The sequence below is a fragment of the Procambarus clarkii genome, chromosome 67, assembly GCF_040958095.1.
Source record: "Procambarus clarkii isolate CNS0578487 chromosome 67, FALCON_Pclarkii_2.0, whole genome shotgun sequence".
Classification (NCBI taxonomy): Eukaryota; Metazoa; Arthropoda; class Malacostraca; order Decapoda; family Cambaridae; genus Procambarus; species Procambarus clarkii.
This window is the reverse complement of record NC_091216.1, coordinates 15,528,604-15,547,141: the sequence shown is the minus strand read 5'-3', so window position 1 is coordinate 15,547,141 and position 18,538 is coordinate 15,528,604. Positions and strand designations below refer to the sequence as shown.

The window sequence follows — 18,538 nt, the reverse complement described above, 5'->3', positions numbered from 1 at the left end:
AAGGGGCAGTCTCCGAAGCTGTCCGAGTCTCACCACCAAGAAAATCCTGTCCTGACTCCAAAACCCTCGGACGTTTGGGAGCCGAGAACAGGAAGGGGGGATGGGGGTTGGAAAGCAGGATGAACCACAGCAGGGGAATGACAAGGAGGACACCTTGACTTGGTTTCGTGAAACCAAAGTCGAGGCGACTAACACCCCCAGGTCCAGGTCCTTATAACTAAAGCGGGGCAGCTGCGGGGCATCCGGAAAAGCAGCCAACCTCGCGCACTGCAGCAACCTAAACGGCGCGCATGCAACGCTGAAGCTGCCTGTACCCGAATATCAATATCAATTGACTGGGTGAATTGGAGTACAAGCAAGAAACACCACCCACAAGACTCCGGGTCAAAGGTGTCATTGATCCAACAAGGCAGCATGGCGGAGGCAAAGATGGTGAGTGTCACCCTGAGACAAGGGAATAGAGCAACCTTCAAACTCGCACGAAGTGAAGTAGAACTCAGACTCAGGGAACTCAGTTCCCTTAGTGGAACTCAGGGAACTCAAAGGGAGCCGGTCGGCCGAGTGGACAGCACACTGGACTTGTGATCCTGTGGTCCTGGGTTCGATCCCAGGCACCGGCGAGAAACAATGGGCAGAGTTTCTTTCACCCTATGCCCCTGTTACCTAGCAGTAAAATAGGTACCTGGGTGTTAGTCAGCTGTCATGGGCTGCTTCCTGAGGGTGGAGGCCTGGTCGAGGACCGGGCCGCAGGGACACTAAAAAGCCCCAAAATCATCTCAAGATAACCTCCTCCATCGGACCAATGAGCCCCAATGGGGGGTTCACAGGGGCCCTTAAGCTGACTGCTAAGGGAAGCCCAGGCAAGGTACTGCTAACTGGTATTCCCAGAGCTACCAAGCACACAAACTAAAAGCTGAACCCCTGCGATGTGTGCCAGCACAGGGACCTAGCAGAGGGCCACCAAAATCATACAAGTGGTCCTATAGCCACACCAGGCAGACCCCCATCAGGCAAAACAAAACAAAACAAAAACCCAGCAAAAGCACATCTCCTGGGAAACATAACCGGTCGCTATGCATATATCAGACAGCTGCACAGTACCTTGCGTCCCAGCCAGCGATAATACTACCTCTTACCCAAGGTCAAACAGGACTAAGAACCACCCCAGCTGAACCCCCAAGGATGGAGAATTACCAAGCAGCAACAGAACCACATGGAGGTAGTCTCCCCAACGGCTCATGGAAGATAGCCCTAAACTGCAAGGGCAGTACTTACAGGGAATCTAGGGAAGGTAGCCCTAGGTGCATGCAGACCCAGTACTCTTGTGTTACTCCTGGCTCACACACCACCAACACAGAACAACACTGCTATACAACACTGCTCTAAAGAATGGAGCCAGAGTTGATCAGCCATCACCAACACAACAGCCTGTGAACTGAAGTTGAGAAGCTGGTGCGTGAAGTCTGGGACTCCCTGTCCCCCTTCTCTCTTCCGGGGAAGGGGAAGTAGCACAGACAGCGGCGCGATGGCTGTGGTGACGTTATGCTTATTTACTTGTTTTCAATTGGGGAGTTCTGCTTGCTAGTTCGGCTTTTGATTTGCAATTTTTAACCAGCTGTACTGTAGTTTGTTTTGGAATTCCTATCTTTCTGGGTGCCTGACCTGTTAGATGGCAGACATAGACTGCTTCCAATTACACAGGGGTGTCTATAGACCATATGCTCCTCGTGCCTCTCTTGAGGAGGCCATGTTCTGGCGCTGGTCCCCGGTAGGCTTAGAACTCCTTCGACTGACTGTTGCCTCGGTCTAATGTACTATACCATATACACATCAGTCCGGTATAGCTCCAGAGAACCGAAGGGGCTCTCTACATAAAAATTATTTTAAAGAAAATTAAAATTAAATACAGCAATGATAACCACATTTGCATAGTCTTAATAGAAGTATTTTATTTTTATTATATATTTGGCTCAGGTACAGGAAACAAACTTCCCTTTATTTCCTCTTAACCCTTAAAAGGCACAATACACACACACACACACACACACACACACACACACACACACACACACACACACACACACACACACACAAACAAAATCAAAGATGGCCGCCACCACCACCCCCACTGAGAAGGTAGACACACCATCAGATGATGGTTTCAAAGGATTCTCAACACAAGATATAAGGAAAGGAGGTGTTCTTGGCAGGTTAGAGATAATTGAGGACATGCAAAAGAAGTATGAAGAAAAAGTGCTTAAATTAGAAGAGGACAATGGAACTCTTTGGAGTGAGCTTTGCACTCTAAAAGGGAGTATGCTGCAACAAGGTAAGATTATTACTGCATTAACAGACAAGGTAACAAATCAGGAGGAGCAAATCAAGGAACTAGTGAAAGAAAATGAGGCATGGAAAGTGAAGTGTGGTGACTTTGAAGAAATAAACAAGAAGATAGACTCATATGGTGAACAACTCCAAGCAAGCCTAAGGGCTAACATAGAGTTAGGTAAGGATCTCCAACTGGAAACTTCACTGTCAACTCACATAGAGGAGGTGAATAAAGAACTAGAAAAGTATAAAGAAGAAATAAAAGCGACATATGCTCAAGTTGTAAAAGAGAAAGAGACTATCAAAGAAGTGTGTTCAGAAGTCAAAACCAGAAATGACCAACAAGAAGCAGAAATTAGGCAAGCAATTAGGAAAGAACTGGTTACCAACAGTAAACTGGTACAAACACTGCAGATAGAACTAAGTCCATAATCATTTTTGGATGTTTAGAGAAGGAAATTTCATCTAGGGTGGACCGAGCGGCAGAAGAGATGAAAATCATAGAGAAAATAGTAGGTTTAGGAGAAGGCTGAAAGGAAAATGTCAGTGATTTTAGCAGAATAGGAAAATATGAGAAAGAAAAGAACCACCCCTTAAGGGTGACGTTTAATGGAGTGAAAAACATGATGGAAGTGCTAAGAAATGCCAGGAAACTGCAGTGATGAGGTTGGCAAACTTTGGTCAATAAGACACATAATATATAAGACAGATTGTGTTATGGACTATAACATCAACATGCAATTGGTGGATAAATGTGATATGATGGTAGGAGCAGTCAAGTGTGGATGGAAAACAGTGAAGTGGACCAAGATGATGATTTTCCACCTTGTTGACGTAACAATGTTAAACAGTTACAGTATGTATCTTATGAAAACAGGTGGTAAACAAAATTTCCCTACATTGTTTTACTGTATTGACAATTACTGGAAAAGTTTGGCAAACCAATTCATGGCATACAAAGGCCCACTATGAACCCAGTACAGGTATTGCACCATGCTCCCACACCCAGGCTCGCTTTCAAGGAAGCCTTTCTGACACACAAAATAAGGAATTTACTACCAACTGGAAAGCGTGCAATAGCCCAGCATGAGTGCATTGTGTGCAAGTGCAAGACCACACAAAAGAGGGCACAGAAACGTAAATTGGTCCTAACTTGGTGCCCAGCATGTACAGTTCCTCTGTGCACTGTCAAGTGTTACGACAAGTACTGTATCACAGTCTCGAGGATTTCTAAATTCCCATACCGTAGGTGTCCCAATCAGACAGACCAATGTACGGTATACCATAAATGTCCAATACTGATGCAATAACATGTACTTATTGTGTGAGTGAGTGAGTATATTTTGAAAGCAATTCATAATACATTTTATATTTCCAGAAAAATATATCATTTTTGTGCACATACTTGGAACTTATCATACTTTGTGCACATACGATGAGGAACTTCCTCAGGGGAATACCATGGGAAACAGAACTTAGAGACAAGAATGTGCAGGTCATGATGGATTTTGTCACCCAAAAGTGCCAGGAAGCTGCAGACAGGTTTATCCCCGTCCAAAAGGAGAAAAACGAAAAACAACAGAAAAACCCATGGTTCAACCAGGAATGTAAGGTAGTGAAAACACTGAGTAAAAGAACATGGAGAAACTACAGAAATAACAGAACACCAGAGAGCAGGGAGAGATACCAGAGGGCCAGAAATGAGTACAACAGAGTGAGGAGGGAAGCAGAGAGACAGTTTGAAAATGACATCGCGAGTAAAGCCAAGACCCAACCAAAGCTGCTCCACAGCCACATCAGGAGGAAAACAGCAGTGAAGGAACAAGTGATGAAGCTGTGGAAAGGGGAGAACAGATACACAGAGAATGACAAGGAGGTGTGTGAAGAACTCAACAAGAGATTCCAGGAGGTCTTCACAATAGAACAAGGAGAAGCCCCTGCACTAAATGAGGAGGCGGCAAACCAAGCAACCTTGGAGGAATTTGACCTCACCAGTGATGAGGTCAAAAGGTGTCTGCTGGAGCTGGATGTGACAAAGGCTGTTGGGCCTGATAGAATCTCACCATGGATACTAAAGGAAGGTGCAGAAGCACTAAGTGTGCCACTCTCTATGGTGTATAACAGGTCACTGGAAAAAGGAGACTTACCAGAAAGTTGGAAGACAGCTAACGTGGTCCCAATATACAAAAAGGGTGATAGGCAAGAGGCACTGAACTACAGGCCAGTTTCCTTAACTTGTATACCATGCAAGGTGCTGGAGAAGATCGTGAGGAAAAGGCTCGTAGAGCATCTGGAGGGAAATAACTTTGTAACGCACCACCAACATGGGTTCAGAGATGGTAAATCGTGCCTCACAGGTTTAATAGAATTTTATGACCAGGCAACGAAAATTAGGCAGGAAAGAGAAGGGTGGGCCGACTGCATTTTCCTGGATTGCCAAAAAGCCTTTGACACAGTACCCCATAAAAGGCTGTTAAAAAAGTTGGAGTAAAAAAAGGCAGGAGTAAAAGGGAAGGTGCTCCAGTGGATAAGGGAGTACTTAAGCAACAGGAAACAGCGAGTAACGGTGAGGGGGGAGACATCATAGTGGCGAGATGTCACCATCGGAGTCCCACAGGGCTCAGTACTTGGACCCATCCTGTTTCTAATATATGTGAACGATCTTCCAGAGGGTATAGACTCATTCCTCTCGATGTTTGCTGATGATGCAAAAATTATGAGAAGAATCAAGACGGATGAAAATAGACAGAGACTACAGGATGACCTGGATAAACTGGAGGAATGGTCTAGAAAATGGCTGCTAAAGTTCAACTCGGGAAAGTGTAAGGTGATGAAATTAGGCGAAGGGAGCAGGAGGCTGAACATAAGGTATCATCTGGGAGGGGAAATCCTGCAAGAGTCAAATAGAGAGAAGGATCTGGGGGTTGATATCACACCGAACCTGTCCCCAGAAGCCCACATCAAAAGAATATCAGCGGCATATGCTAGACTGGCCAACATAAGAACTGCCTTCAGAAACTTGTGTAAGGAATCTTTCAGAACCCTGTATACCACTTATGTAAGACCAATCCTGGAGTATGCAGCTCCAGCCTGGAGTCCATACCTAGTTAAACACAAGACAAAGTTAGAGAAGATTCAGCGGTATGCCACCAGGCTCATCCCAGAACTGAGAGGATTGAGCTACGAGGAAAGGCTAAAGGAGCTGAACCTCACATCCCTGGAAAACAGAAGAGTAAGGGGAGACATGATAACCACCTACAAAATTCTCAGGGGAATTGACAGGGTGGACAAACACAAACTCTTCAGCACGGGTGGGACACGAACAAGGGGGACACAGGTGGAAACTTAGTACCCAGATGAGCCACAGAGACGTTAGAAAGAATTTTTTCAGTGTCAGAGTAGTTAATAAATGGAATGCACTAGGAAGTGATGTGGTGGAGGCTGACTCCATACACAGTTTCAAATGTAGATATGATAGAGCCCAGTAGGCTCAGGAATCTGTACACCAGTTGATTGACAGTTGAGAGGCGGGACCAAAGAGCCAAAGCTCAACCCCCGCAAGCACAATTAGGTGAGTACTTGTAACACTAATATACTGGAATGTACTGTATTGAATTTATGACAGTTGTATTATAATACAACATCGTGACAAAATAATGAACAGCTTTAGTGAAAAAAATGGTTGTAAATTACACACAAGATACTGTAAATAATGGCACAAAAATAAATTTGCGGCACCTCTGGCTGCTTGAACTCCGCACGGAACACCTCCGGGACGCACCATGCTGGAGCGATCATGTTGCATGAAGTCATCGACCAAGTTCTCAGCTCATTTACATCACTGCTAAGTGCAATTAAATTTTTTTCTCGTGCTCAGGGAACACAAATGAACATTTTAATATGACAAAAAAAAATTGATTTTTTTGTTGCCCCTGGCAGGGTTGAAGGCTATTAATATTAACCCTTAAACGGCGCAATACATACATGGACATGGTACACAGTTTCTCAAACTTTATCAAACGCTTTCAAATATTTTGAACATAATCTACTAGTAAAATGCCCCAACTTTGTTTATATGATCAATATAACTTGAAAAATAAGATCAAAAATAATTTTAAAATTAATTATTGAAAACTTCAGATTTTGAAATCAGAAAAAAATATAAAATGTCACCAATTTTTTTATTTTATTTTTTTTTTATTAATACAAGAGTTGTTACATTTTTGTAAAGCCACTAACACGCATAGCATTTCGAGCAAGTCCTTAATCCTATGTTCTCTGGAATATGGCCCACCACAAAGAATCGTTTAACAACCAGGTACCCATTTTACTATTGGGTTAACCCTTAACCACTTAACTGCGCCAACCGAGTATTCTTGGTCGGCGGGAAACTGCGCCAACCGAGAAAACTCTTTTTGATTTTTCGGTACCAATTCTAAATGTGTACGAGGTTGGTTATGTACGAAATGGACTTGGGACCTCCAGTGAGAGGCAGCCATCTTGGAAAAAATTCCCAGAATGTCCTAGGGCTGCTGGCTGAGTTAGTTCTGAGTGAGCAACCTATGGGTGGCGCATGCGCCTCTGGCTCCCAAACACCTGTCCGACACGGTGTTGAAAGAACGCTCTGTCGGTGAAATTCAAACCTTATTGTTTGAAGAACATAAGGGTCATAATATTGGTGAAGCTAGGCGCAATAAGGACCTAACACAAAGGTCGGATGCAAGTGATGCAGCACCTATAAGGACAATACAGGAAGCGTATCCAGTTGTAGCTCCGAGCATCACCCTTGCAATCCCATGCTATCTCCAATTTATTTAGATGATACATAGATGAATCGTTTTCTGCATTCAGTGATGATGCATCTGATACAAGTAGCATAGATGACAGTGTTAGCAGCTTCCATGGTGGTGTTTTTCATAGATATTTTCAAAATACAGTACCTGAATCTCTGACTGACGGACACTCTTTGAGGCAAGCTGAATCTCTTCCTGTGTGGTACCATACAAAGCAATCTTTTCAAGACCTTACAAATTGATCTTTTCCTATAATCTTTTCAATACTACCTTATGCTTTACAAGCTTGGCTACATACAGCCTACAAGTACTAAAGCCAAGGGTGTACATGAGTGTGTTATTTGCACGCACACAGATTAAGAAACAGGAAGCGAAAATTTATCTGTACCTGGTGCAACGAGAGCTGAAGTCGCGCTGTGCACCAAGGACTACTTCGTTGATTATTACTCACTTCCGATGAACTGAGTGTGCATAATACAGTGTGTTACTTTGTAAATAGTGTGAAACTGTACACATTGTAATTTTAGTGAACTCTTTACAAGTAATATTGCGACAATAAACATTTATTGTGGACACATTACTGACACATGTATCACAGTTCCATGGAACATTCTGAACGTTGTACTGTATACATATTGTAAAGGACACAAATATGCATCATATACGATAAAAAAAAAACAAATAAAAACGCATTGGAAATACATAGAACAAATAATTGAAAATATATTTGTGGCAACACCCTGTGCTTGAATGGCGCGCACGACCGTTTCTGGGCGATTCATGCACGGGCGACCAGGCCCTGATGATGTCACAGTGCATCTTGTCCACGTCCCCACACCCAAAGTGGAATTTGGTATCTATTTTTACACAGACATGTTCGGGGAAGGGAATTTATCATTTTACGACGAAAAAAGAATTTTTTGGGAACACTTTATTTCATGCGTACAGGGAATTTCACAATAAACTCAGCGCAGCACGGTGGTTAAACTGCGCAACACATCATATGACGTGTTGAGTAACTTATCCAAAATTGCGCATCATGTCATATGATGTGTTGGAGTAGTACGCAAGATTTAAACAGTCCACAGATACACGGGGGTTCACCTCACCTTCATCAGGGCTCTTGTAAACAGAAGCCATTTTTTTTTTAAATCATGGGCAACATTCCCGGGTGTGAGGGCCTCAGTACTGAGTGAGCCACCAAGGCTGGTGCACGCAGCATGAGCTCACAGCACTACTGTTCAGCTTGTGGCCACATCATTGCCTAAAAATGTCAAAATATATATGTACATGCTAATTTTTAACGATGATAGTATTACAGAAGACCCCTGACTGTGGTAAAAATGACCAGGATTCTGATAATAGCAGGATTGTTGTGATCATTAGCGCTGTAGTGGGAGTAGGGAGGTAGCATTGTCTGCTGACTCTGTGTGACCACTTTTTACTGTTTGGACTCACTATACCAGCTTAGTGGTTTGCTATGGTAAACAAAACACGCACATACTTACATATAACGTCTGTATATAGTGAATAAAAGCAAAAACAGTATTATGGTAGGAGAATGTTGGCGAGTCAGGTGAGGTGAGGGAGGAGGGAGTGGCAGCGAGTGGCTGTCACTGCCACTCAGCATATCAACTTAGTGGTTTGTTATGGTTAACAGAAATGTAGATACAGTGGTACCTCGCATAACGATCGCCCCAAAAGACGAACATTTTGGGTAACAAACGGCCCGATCAGCGTCAAATCGTCCTGTATGGGGAACGCTCGTTTGAGTAACGTCAACACCACATGGTGGGGTCGCGCTGCTTCTTGCACATTTTTAGACGCCTCCGACGATGCACATAAATTATGTTGTTCTTGTTTAAAGATGCTAATGATGCTGGGATATAAAAGGGTGACTGCTGAGATGTTGCAAAGCATTGACATTTTTGTTGAAAAAAAGAAATGACATTTCTGATATACAACAAATGTCAAAAAGGTTCATTTGGTGTTCGGCAGGTAGGCTGCTCCATTATAACAATCTTTCTTTGTTACAAATGTGTTCCATTTGTTTTGTATTTGTCATTTACGTCTCAATAATGGAGCAGCCTACCTTACATACACTGAACAAACCTTTATGACATTTTCCTTTCTTCAAATGTGTTCAATATTTATTTTTCATTTGTTTTATAGCAAAAGGTTTGTTCGGTGGTCAGCAGGTAGGCTGCTCCATGTTACATAAAAAAAAACGTAAATAATAAAAAAAAAAAAAATTTGAAAACCAGAACAAATGTCAAAAAGGTTCGTTTGGTGGTCTACAGGTAGGCTGCTCCATGTTTGTTAAATAAAAAAAATGAAAAATAAAAGAACAGTTGAAACAATTTGATAAATGGACAAATGCCATAAAGGTTCGTTCAGTGTTTGTCGGGTAGGCTGCTCCATTATTGAGACGTAAGTGACAAATACAGAACAAATGGAACACATTTGAAACAAAGATTGTCATAATGGAGCAGCCTACCCGACAAACACTGAACGAACCTTTTGCTATAACGAATATGAAAGACTAGGGCTGCTGGCTGGTTTAGTACTGCGTGAGCAACCATTTGTGGCACACGTGCTTCTGGCTCCCAAACACCTGTCCGACACACTGTTGAAAGATTGCGCTCATTCAGTGAAATTCAGACCTTATTGTTTGAAGAACATAAGGGTCATAATATTGGTGAAGCTAGGCGCAATAAGGACTTAACACAACGGTCGGATGCAAGTGATACAGCACCTATGAGGATGATACAGCGAGCGTATCCAGTTGTAGCTCTGAGCCCCACCCTTGCCATCTCCAATTTATGTAGATGATACATAGATGAATCGTTTTCTGTGTTCAGTGATGATACAAGTAGCATAGATGAAGTGTGTTAGCGGCTTCCATGGTGGTGTTTTCCTTAGATATTTTCAAGAATACCTTAATCTCTTCCTGACTGACGGACACTCTTTGAGGCTAGCTGAATCTCTTCCTGTTTGGGACCTTACAAAGCGATCTTTTCAAGCCTACCTTACAAATTGAGCTTTTCCTATAATCGTTTCAATACTACCTTATGCTTTACAAGCTTAGCTACATACCACCTACAAGTACTAAAGCCAAGGGTGCACGCAAGTGCATTATTTGCAAGCACACAGAACAATGAAACAGGAAGCGAAAATATATCTGTAGCTGGTGCAACGAGAGCAAAGTCGTGCTGTGTACCATGGACTACTTCGTTGATTATTACGCACCTCCAAAGTACTGAGTGTGTAATACAGTGTGTTCCTGAGTAAATAGTGTGTGAAACTGTACATATTGTAATTTTAGTGAATTTTTACCACGTACAGTAATATTGTGACAAACATTTATTGTGGACACATTACTGACACATGTATCACAATTCCATGGAAAATTATGAACATTCTACTGTATACATATTGTAAAGGTCACAAATATGCATTATATACGATAAAAGAAACAAATAAAACCGCATTGGAAATACACAGAAAAAAATATTTGAAAATATATTTGTGGCAACACGCGGTGCTTGAATGGCCTGTGCGACCGTGTCTGGGAGCTTCACACACGGGCGACCAGCCCCTGTTGATGTCACAGCGCACCTTGTCCACGTCCTCACAGCCAAAGCAAGTGGAATTTGGTAATTATTTTTATATAAGCATGTTCAGGGAAGGTAATTTATCATTTTACAAAGAAAAATGATTTTTTGGGAACATTTGATGTCATGTACACTGGGGGAATTTCACAATAAACACAGTGCATCACAGTGGTTACATGGGGACATTCGTTTTGTATGACGTACGTTTCACATGACGAACACGGAACGGATTAAATTCGTTATTCGAGGTACCACTATACTTATACATAATGTGTATGTATAGTGTAATAACAGCAAAAGGAGTGTTGAGAGAAGCCATTTTGGTGAGGGAGGTGGCATCATCTTCCTGAATTGTCATGCTGTGTAAGGGTGGCCATTATGCTCTTTGTGCACTATACCAGCTTAGATGAACAGTTATGGTGAACAGAACATGTCGATACTTATATATAACATCTGTGTATATAGTGAATAAAAACAAAAACAGTATGATGGGAGGAGAATGTTGGCGAGTCAGGTGAGATGAGGGAGGAGGGAGTGGCAGCCAGTCAACATACCAACTTAGTGGTTCGTTATGGTGAACAAAACATGCAGATACTTGTATATAACCTGTGTATATAGTGTAATAACCAACAAAGTATTTATTTAGCAAAGTATTTATTTAGTTTTATGAACACAATAATTGAATCAATAATATGCACACCATAATTTTGAGTACAGCGATGATTCACACATTTTATTATATAAACATATCACACTACACACTATTGAATAATATTACAGCAAAAAAAAAAAATCAATCAGACACTGAAATAATTAGGTAATTATATCTTTGTGGCAACACCCGCCTGACAGCTGGGGCTGAGCATACCACCTCGGACGCATGCTGATTCAGCACCTTTTTTGCCAGACTTCCCCGCCCTACTGCGGCCAAAATATGCCACTTACAATTTTTTATTATTTTTCCCGTGATCAGGGAACACAAATTAACAGGTTTATAGGAGAAATTATTTTTTTTTTTTTTTAAGCGCCTGTGGAAGACAAAGGCCAAATAGCCCTTAGCAACACAAGGGTTAAACAGAGGCTTCAGTTAAGGATTTGCACCCTGTAATTCCTCCCTGGACAGGATACAAACCCAGGACAAAGCACTCACGGAATGCCAGGCGAGCGTCTTACCACTACGCCGGTCGGTCGGCCGAGCGGACAGCACGCGGGACTTGTGATCCTGTGGTCCTGGGTTCGATCCCAGGCGCCGGCGAGAAACAATGGGCAGTTTCTTTCACCCTATACCCCTGTTACCTAGCAGTAAAATAGGTACCTGGGTGTTAGTCAGCTGTCACGGGCTGCTTCCTGGGGGTGGATGCCTGGTCGAGGACCGGGCCGCGGGGACACTAGCAAAAGCCCCGAAATCATCTCAAGATAACCTCTAGAAGGATATGCCACAGAGAACCAAATTGAACCACAGAGAACAGCAAATTGTTCATTTGGTGTTACTGTATTATGCTCTCAGAATAGCATATGATCTTCATTTTTCATAGATTTAGAATAAAGGTTTTCAGTATAGTTTACTGTAAAAAAAAAATCAATATGGCATTTATGGCATATGGCAAACTGGCAATACATACAGTTTAGTTTAATCGCTCCCCTAATAAAAACTTTTTCTGATATGAGTGACAGTCCTGGAATGACTTTTATAGCACTGAGTTTAGGGGTGGCTATTTCCAATCCCCCATAAATAAGGACATAGCTACTCACAATGGTGTGATATTGATGAGAAAATCATTTTGGGGCAATGAGGTGACTTGAACCGGCATTCTTGTGATTCCCAGACACCTGCCTGAACCCACTCGGCGATGATACATCAAATGCCTATCAACTCTGGAAACTCTACTGAATTCACGGGAAGGTTCTGGAGGCCCAAAATGGTCCCCAACCAGAATTTTTATGATATGGCCGTCTACACTCTGACCTGCGGGTTACTTTTTTATAAAAGATTTTTTTAATTACAAGAATTCTTGTACAGCCAGTAGCACACTTAGTGTTTTGGGCAAGTGCTTAATCCGATGTTCCCCGGAATACGATCCTGCCAAATTTTTTAACAACCAGGTAAGGTAAGGCAAGGTACTCATTTTTAATGTTGGGTTAAACAGAGGCTTAAGGAGCTTAAGGCTACAGTTAAGAATTTGCACCCAATATATCATCCCCGGCCAGGACATGAAACCAGGACAAAGCTCTCGCAAAACAAAAAGCGAGCATCTTTACACTACACCAGGGGACTGTGTGGGACCCTAAACCCCTTCAGATCACAATCACAATTTATCAATAAGAAAATCAGCTTGGAGTCATGTGGTTACTTGAACTGGCCTTGGTGATTCCTGGACGCCTGCCCTTAACCCACGGCCAAACCATTCATACATGTACCGGCTGTCTCCTCTTTGGGGGACTGAGTTGAAGTATTTCCAAAGCCATGAGGTCCATGCTAGGGAACAGTAGTCCACAATGGCATGCCCCGTCTATTAAGCAAAGTGTAACCTATACAAAGTGTTGTAAAACGTGTCATCCACTGAATTATGAGGAACACAAATCCCTGTGCAAACTTCTCTCACACACTATGTAATAACACAGTGAACGCTATCAACAAATTAACCAAATATGGTGGCCCTTCATTACCCAAGTGTGTTCCCTTGGTGGCTAGGTGTGTTATGGTGCAGAGTCACTACTATTAACTGTAAGCCCAGGTCAGGAGCCCCACACACACACACACACCCTACCTTAGTGAGGCGACAAGTTCCGCCCCGACGACACACCTCCGCCTCACACTCATCTTCTCTCCTCACACTCACAAGTGTAACTCATCACGTAACACCAATATAAACTCAACAAAACAACTCACGATTTACTGTGTTGGGTCTGGACGGCCGCCAGCCCGTCGGAGGAGTCGTGAGCCGCCATGTTTACTGAAAATACCAGTGGTGGCGGCCCAAGTGACGGCGGGGATGCGCGCCGCCGGCCACCACTGACCTACTCCAGTGGTGAATTTATTTATTTACTTATTTATTTACAAGAAGGTACATTGGGTTTGTGAGAATACATAGCATAGTATTTACAATCTTGTAAAGCCACTAGTACGCGCAGCGTTTCAGGCAGGTCCTTAATCTAACAGATTAAATACTAATCTTAATCTAACAGATTAAGTACTAATCTTCCACTACTAATGTTCAGGACTATCTTACAGGTAACTACCCACAGTCTCTGTACCTAACGCCCGCTAATTCCACTGATGTAAATGAGGTAATCTTTTCCTTTAAGACAGTCTAGTGCCCTTGCGGAGATACCAACTCTAATCTACAATAAAGCCTCCTGATCTTTTGCCCCTGCCATTGCATTGCTCTACAACAAGTCACTTGAACTCTAAACGTTTCAAGATATTCTAAAAAAAAAAAAAGCGAGAGTAACCCCTGTACACAAATGTGGTGATCTCACTGATGTCAACACCTTCAGACCTATCCCTGGAAACACAAACCGAAACTGTCTCTATTTTCCGCTTGTTACAACTTGTAATAAAGTTGTTACATCTTGGCTTAACGTGCTTATGACGTATTAGAACGTTGTTACAACTTGATATATTGGTTGTTATAACTGGTTAGGAAGTGTTAAAACTTGTTCGAACGTCGTACCAACGTCGTAGTTTCGGTGTGTGTTTGGCGGGATATCATTTCTGCCAAACTTGTCAAAAATATTTGAGAAACTAATCTAGAAGCAGCTTTACTCTTATCTAGCCAAACACAATATACTAAGCTCTTGTCAATATGGCTTTAGACCCAAAAAAAACACTAATGATGCACTTATTAGTATGATTAACTTGATACATGCAGCTCTTGATAAAAATGAGTTCCCTGTTGGGATATTTGTGGACCTGCGTAAGGCTTTTGACACTGTCAACCACCAAAACCTTCTTAAATTACATCATTATGGAGTCAGAGGTCACTCCCTGCAATACCTTCAGTCCTACCTTACTGACAGGCTCCAGTATGTTTCTGTGACTAATTCCATTTCTCCGACACTACCTATAAACATCGGTGTTCCACAGGGCAGCATACTTGGCCCTCTCCTCTTTCCCATCTACATTAATGACCTTCCAAATGCCTCTCAACACCTCAAACCAATCTTATTTGCTGATGACACAACTTTCATCTTCTCCAGTCCTGACCCTCTTGCCCTTAAATATGTCATTGTGAATACTGAACTAAATTAAGTCCATCTAATCAAATCAAATCAATCAAATCAAATGTTTATTTAGGTAGGGTACATACATACAAGAGATTTTACAAAGAGTGATGGACTTATAGATAGGGCTAGTACATACAATGCCTAAAGCCACTAATACGCAAAGCGTTTCGGGCATGAAAAACTTAAATGACTAAAGCTTAATACTAATTGAGCATAAAGAATAAAATGAGTTGAGAACAAATAAAAAAAAAAAGAGATAAAAAGGAGGGAACACAGCTGAAAAAGCAGCACAAATACAATTCGGTCGACAAACAGCGTCATTAAAAAAAAAAAAACAGACATTGGTTGACAATAGAAGGGATAAGGTAGGTTACAGGGAATATATTAGGTATAGCTTCGTTTTATCTTAAACTGGTTGAGAGAGGTACAGTCTTTAACATGGTGGGGAAGATCATACCACATTCTGGGTCCCTTGATTTGTAGAGCATTTCTAGTTTGATTAAGTCGTACTCTAGGAATATCAAAACTGTATTTATTTCTGGTGTGGTGCTCATGGGTTCTGTTACAACCTTCTATGAAGCTTTTGAGGTCAGGATTGGCATTACAGTTCAGCGTTTTATATATGTATAATACACATGAGAGAATGTGCAGTGACTTAATATCTACCATATTCAGAGATTTGAGTAAGGGTACCGAGTGATGTCTGGGGCCAGAGTTGGATATTGTCCTAATAGCAGCTTTGTGTTGAGTAATTTAGAGGACGTAAATGATTTTGGGTAGTAGAACCCCAAGCACAAATACCATAGTTGAGATATGGATAGATGAGGGAGTAATAGAGTCACCAGGGCAGGGCGGGGTACATAATATCTGGTCAATGAGAATGCCAAGGAATTTGCCATCTAATTTGTTACAAATTTGGGTATGGTTTATTTTGAGATTTATTTGATTAGAGGATTTATTGCCAAACAGAATATAGAAAGTTTTGTCAATGTTATAGGTGAGTTTGTTGGCAGTTAGCCAAAGATGGACTTTATTTAGCTCAGTATTTACTGTGGCATTTAGAGCAAGGGGGTCAGGACTGGAGTAAATGAAGGTTGTGTCGTCAGCAAATAGAATTGGTTTGAGGTGTTGGGAGGCATTTGGAAGGTCATTAATGTAGATGAGAAAGAGGAGAGGGCCAAGTATGCTGCCCTGAGGAACACCAATGTTGATGGGTAGGGTGGGAAAAATTTAATTATTCACAGAAACATACTGGAACCTGTCAGTAAGGTAGGATTTGAGGTATTGCAGGGAGTGTCCTCTGACTCCATAATGATGTAATTTAAGAAGAAGGTTTTGGTGGTTAACAGTGTCAAAAGCCTTACGCAGGTTCACAAATAACCCAACAGGGAACTCATTTTATTAAGAGCTGCATGAATCAAGTTAATCATACTAATAAGTGCATCGATAGTGCTTTTTTTGGGACTGAAGCCATATTGGCAAGAGCTAAGTATATTGTGTTTGGCTAGATAAGAGTAAAGCTGCTTGTAGATTAGTTTCCAAAATTTTTTGACAAGTTAGGCAGGATTAATATAGGTCTGTAGTTGTTAACATCTGTGAGATCACCACATTTGTGGACAGGCGTTACTCTCGCTTTTTTTAGAATGTCTGGAAAGGTTTGGAGTTCAAGTGACTTGTTGAAGAGCAATGCAATAGCAGGGGCTAAAGTTCTGGAGGCTTTTTTGTAAATTAAAGTTGGTATCTCCTCAAGGGCACTAGACTTGGTTTTAAGGGAAAGGATTATCTCATTGACGTCAGTGGATTAATAGGCTTTGGGTACAGAGACTGTGGATAGTTACCTGTAAGATAGTCCTTAACATCAGTACTGGAAGATGGAATATCATTTGCAAGGGATGATCCAATGGAAGAGAAGAACCTATTGAACTCAATAGCAGAACCAGAGGCTGAAAGCTGACCATCGTTATTGGACAGGAGTGTTGGTTTGTTATTTAAAATCTTCTTTGATCCCAATATTTGTGAAATTGTGCTCCAAATTTTTTTAATATTGCTCTTTATTTGGGATTTGAAATTTGCTCTATATTTGCCTTTTTATTATTCATCTTTAGCTAACTGCTAACAAACTCACCCTTAACGTTGACAAAACTTTCTATATTTTGTTTGGTAATAAATCCTCAAATGAAATTAATTTAAGAATTAACAATATATAAAATAAAATAATATAAATAAATAAATAAATAGATTTTTATTCAGGTAAGGTACATACATACATGGTAAGATAGGAATGTTGATGGATTTATAGATAGAGCTAGTACATACAATGCCTAAAGCCACTATTACACAAAGCGTTTCGGACAGGAAAAACACTAAGACTAAAACTTAATACTAATTGAGATTTTTAAATTGTGTAAATTGTGTTGAGAAAAAAATAAGAAAAGAATGGAAAAAGGCGGGGGGGGGGGGGGGGGAACATGGCAGAAAAAAAACAAAAAATAAAATTTGGTCAACAAAACAGCATTGTTTAAAATAGAAGACATGGGTTGACATTTTTGGGGTGAGGTAGGTTACAATGAGTTAATTAGGTAGTACTTAGTTTTTATCTTAAACTGGTTGGGAGAGGTACAGTCTTTAACATAATTAGGAAGGTCATTCCACATTCGAGGTCCCTTGATTTGTAAAGCATTTCTAGTTTGACTAAGTCGTACTCTTGGAATATCAAATAGGTATTTGTTTCTGGTGTGGTGCTCATGGGATCTGTTACAACCTTTCTAGGAAGCTTTTAAGGTCAGGACTGACATTACAGTTCAGCGTTTTATATATATAAAATACACATGAGAGGATGTGCAGTGACTTAATATCTAACATATTCAGAGATTTGAGTAAGGGTACCGAGTGATGTCTGGGGCCAGAGTGAGATATTGTCCTAATAGCAGCTTTATGTTGAGTAATTAGAGGACGTAAATGATTTTGGGTAGTAGAACCCCAAGCACAAATACCATAGTTGAGATAAGGATAGATGAGGGAGTAATAGAGAGTCACCAAGGGCAGGGCGTGGTACATAGTATCTGATCTTAGAAAGAATGCCAACAGTTTTCGAAACTTTTTTTGATATATCTAGAATGTGTCCCTGGAAATTCAGCTTGCGGTCAATGAGAACGCCAAGGAATTTGCCATCTACTTTGTTACAAATTTTGGTATTGTTAATCCTGAGATTTATTTGATTTGAGGATTTATTGTCAAACAAAATATAGAAAGTTTTGTCAATATTGAGGGTGAGTTTGTTGGCAGTTAGCCAGTGATGGACTTTATTTAGCTCAGTATTCACTGTGACATTTAGAGCAAGGGGGTCAGGACTGGAGTAAATGAAGGTCATGTCGTCAGCAAATAGAATTGGTTTGAGGATGTTGGGAGGCATTTGGAAGGTCATTAATGTAGATGAGAAAGAAGAGAGAGCCAAGTATGCTGCCCTGGGGAACACCAATGTTGATGGGTGGGGTGGGAGAAATTGAATTATTCACAGAAACATACTGGAGCCTGTCAGTAAAGTAAGACTTAATGTACTGCAGGGAATGACAAATC

General features: G+C 41.3%; 1 protein-coding gene across 1 annotated transcript in view; it reads right to left on the bottom strand.

The window, feature by feature from the left end:
• Positions 1 to 13,747, bottom strand: part of Nmt (N-myristoyl transferase) — a 160,447-nt gene extending 146,700 nt beyond the window's left edge. The window contains exon 1 of the mRNA XM_069310358.1: positions 13,626 to 13,747. Within this exon, the coding sequence (XP_069166459.1) occupies positions 13,626 to 13,684 (59 nt within the window). The 5' untranslated portion in view covers positions 13,685 to 13,747. The remainder of the gene's footprint in view (positions 1 to 13,625) is intronic.
• Positions 13,748 to 18,538: the final 4,791 nt, after the last annotated feature.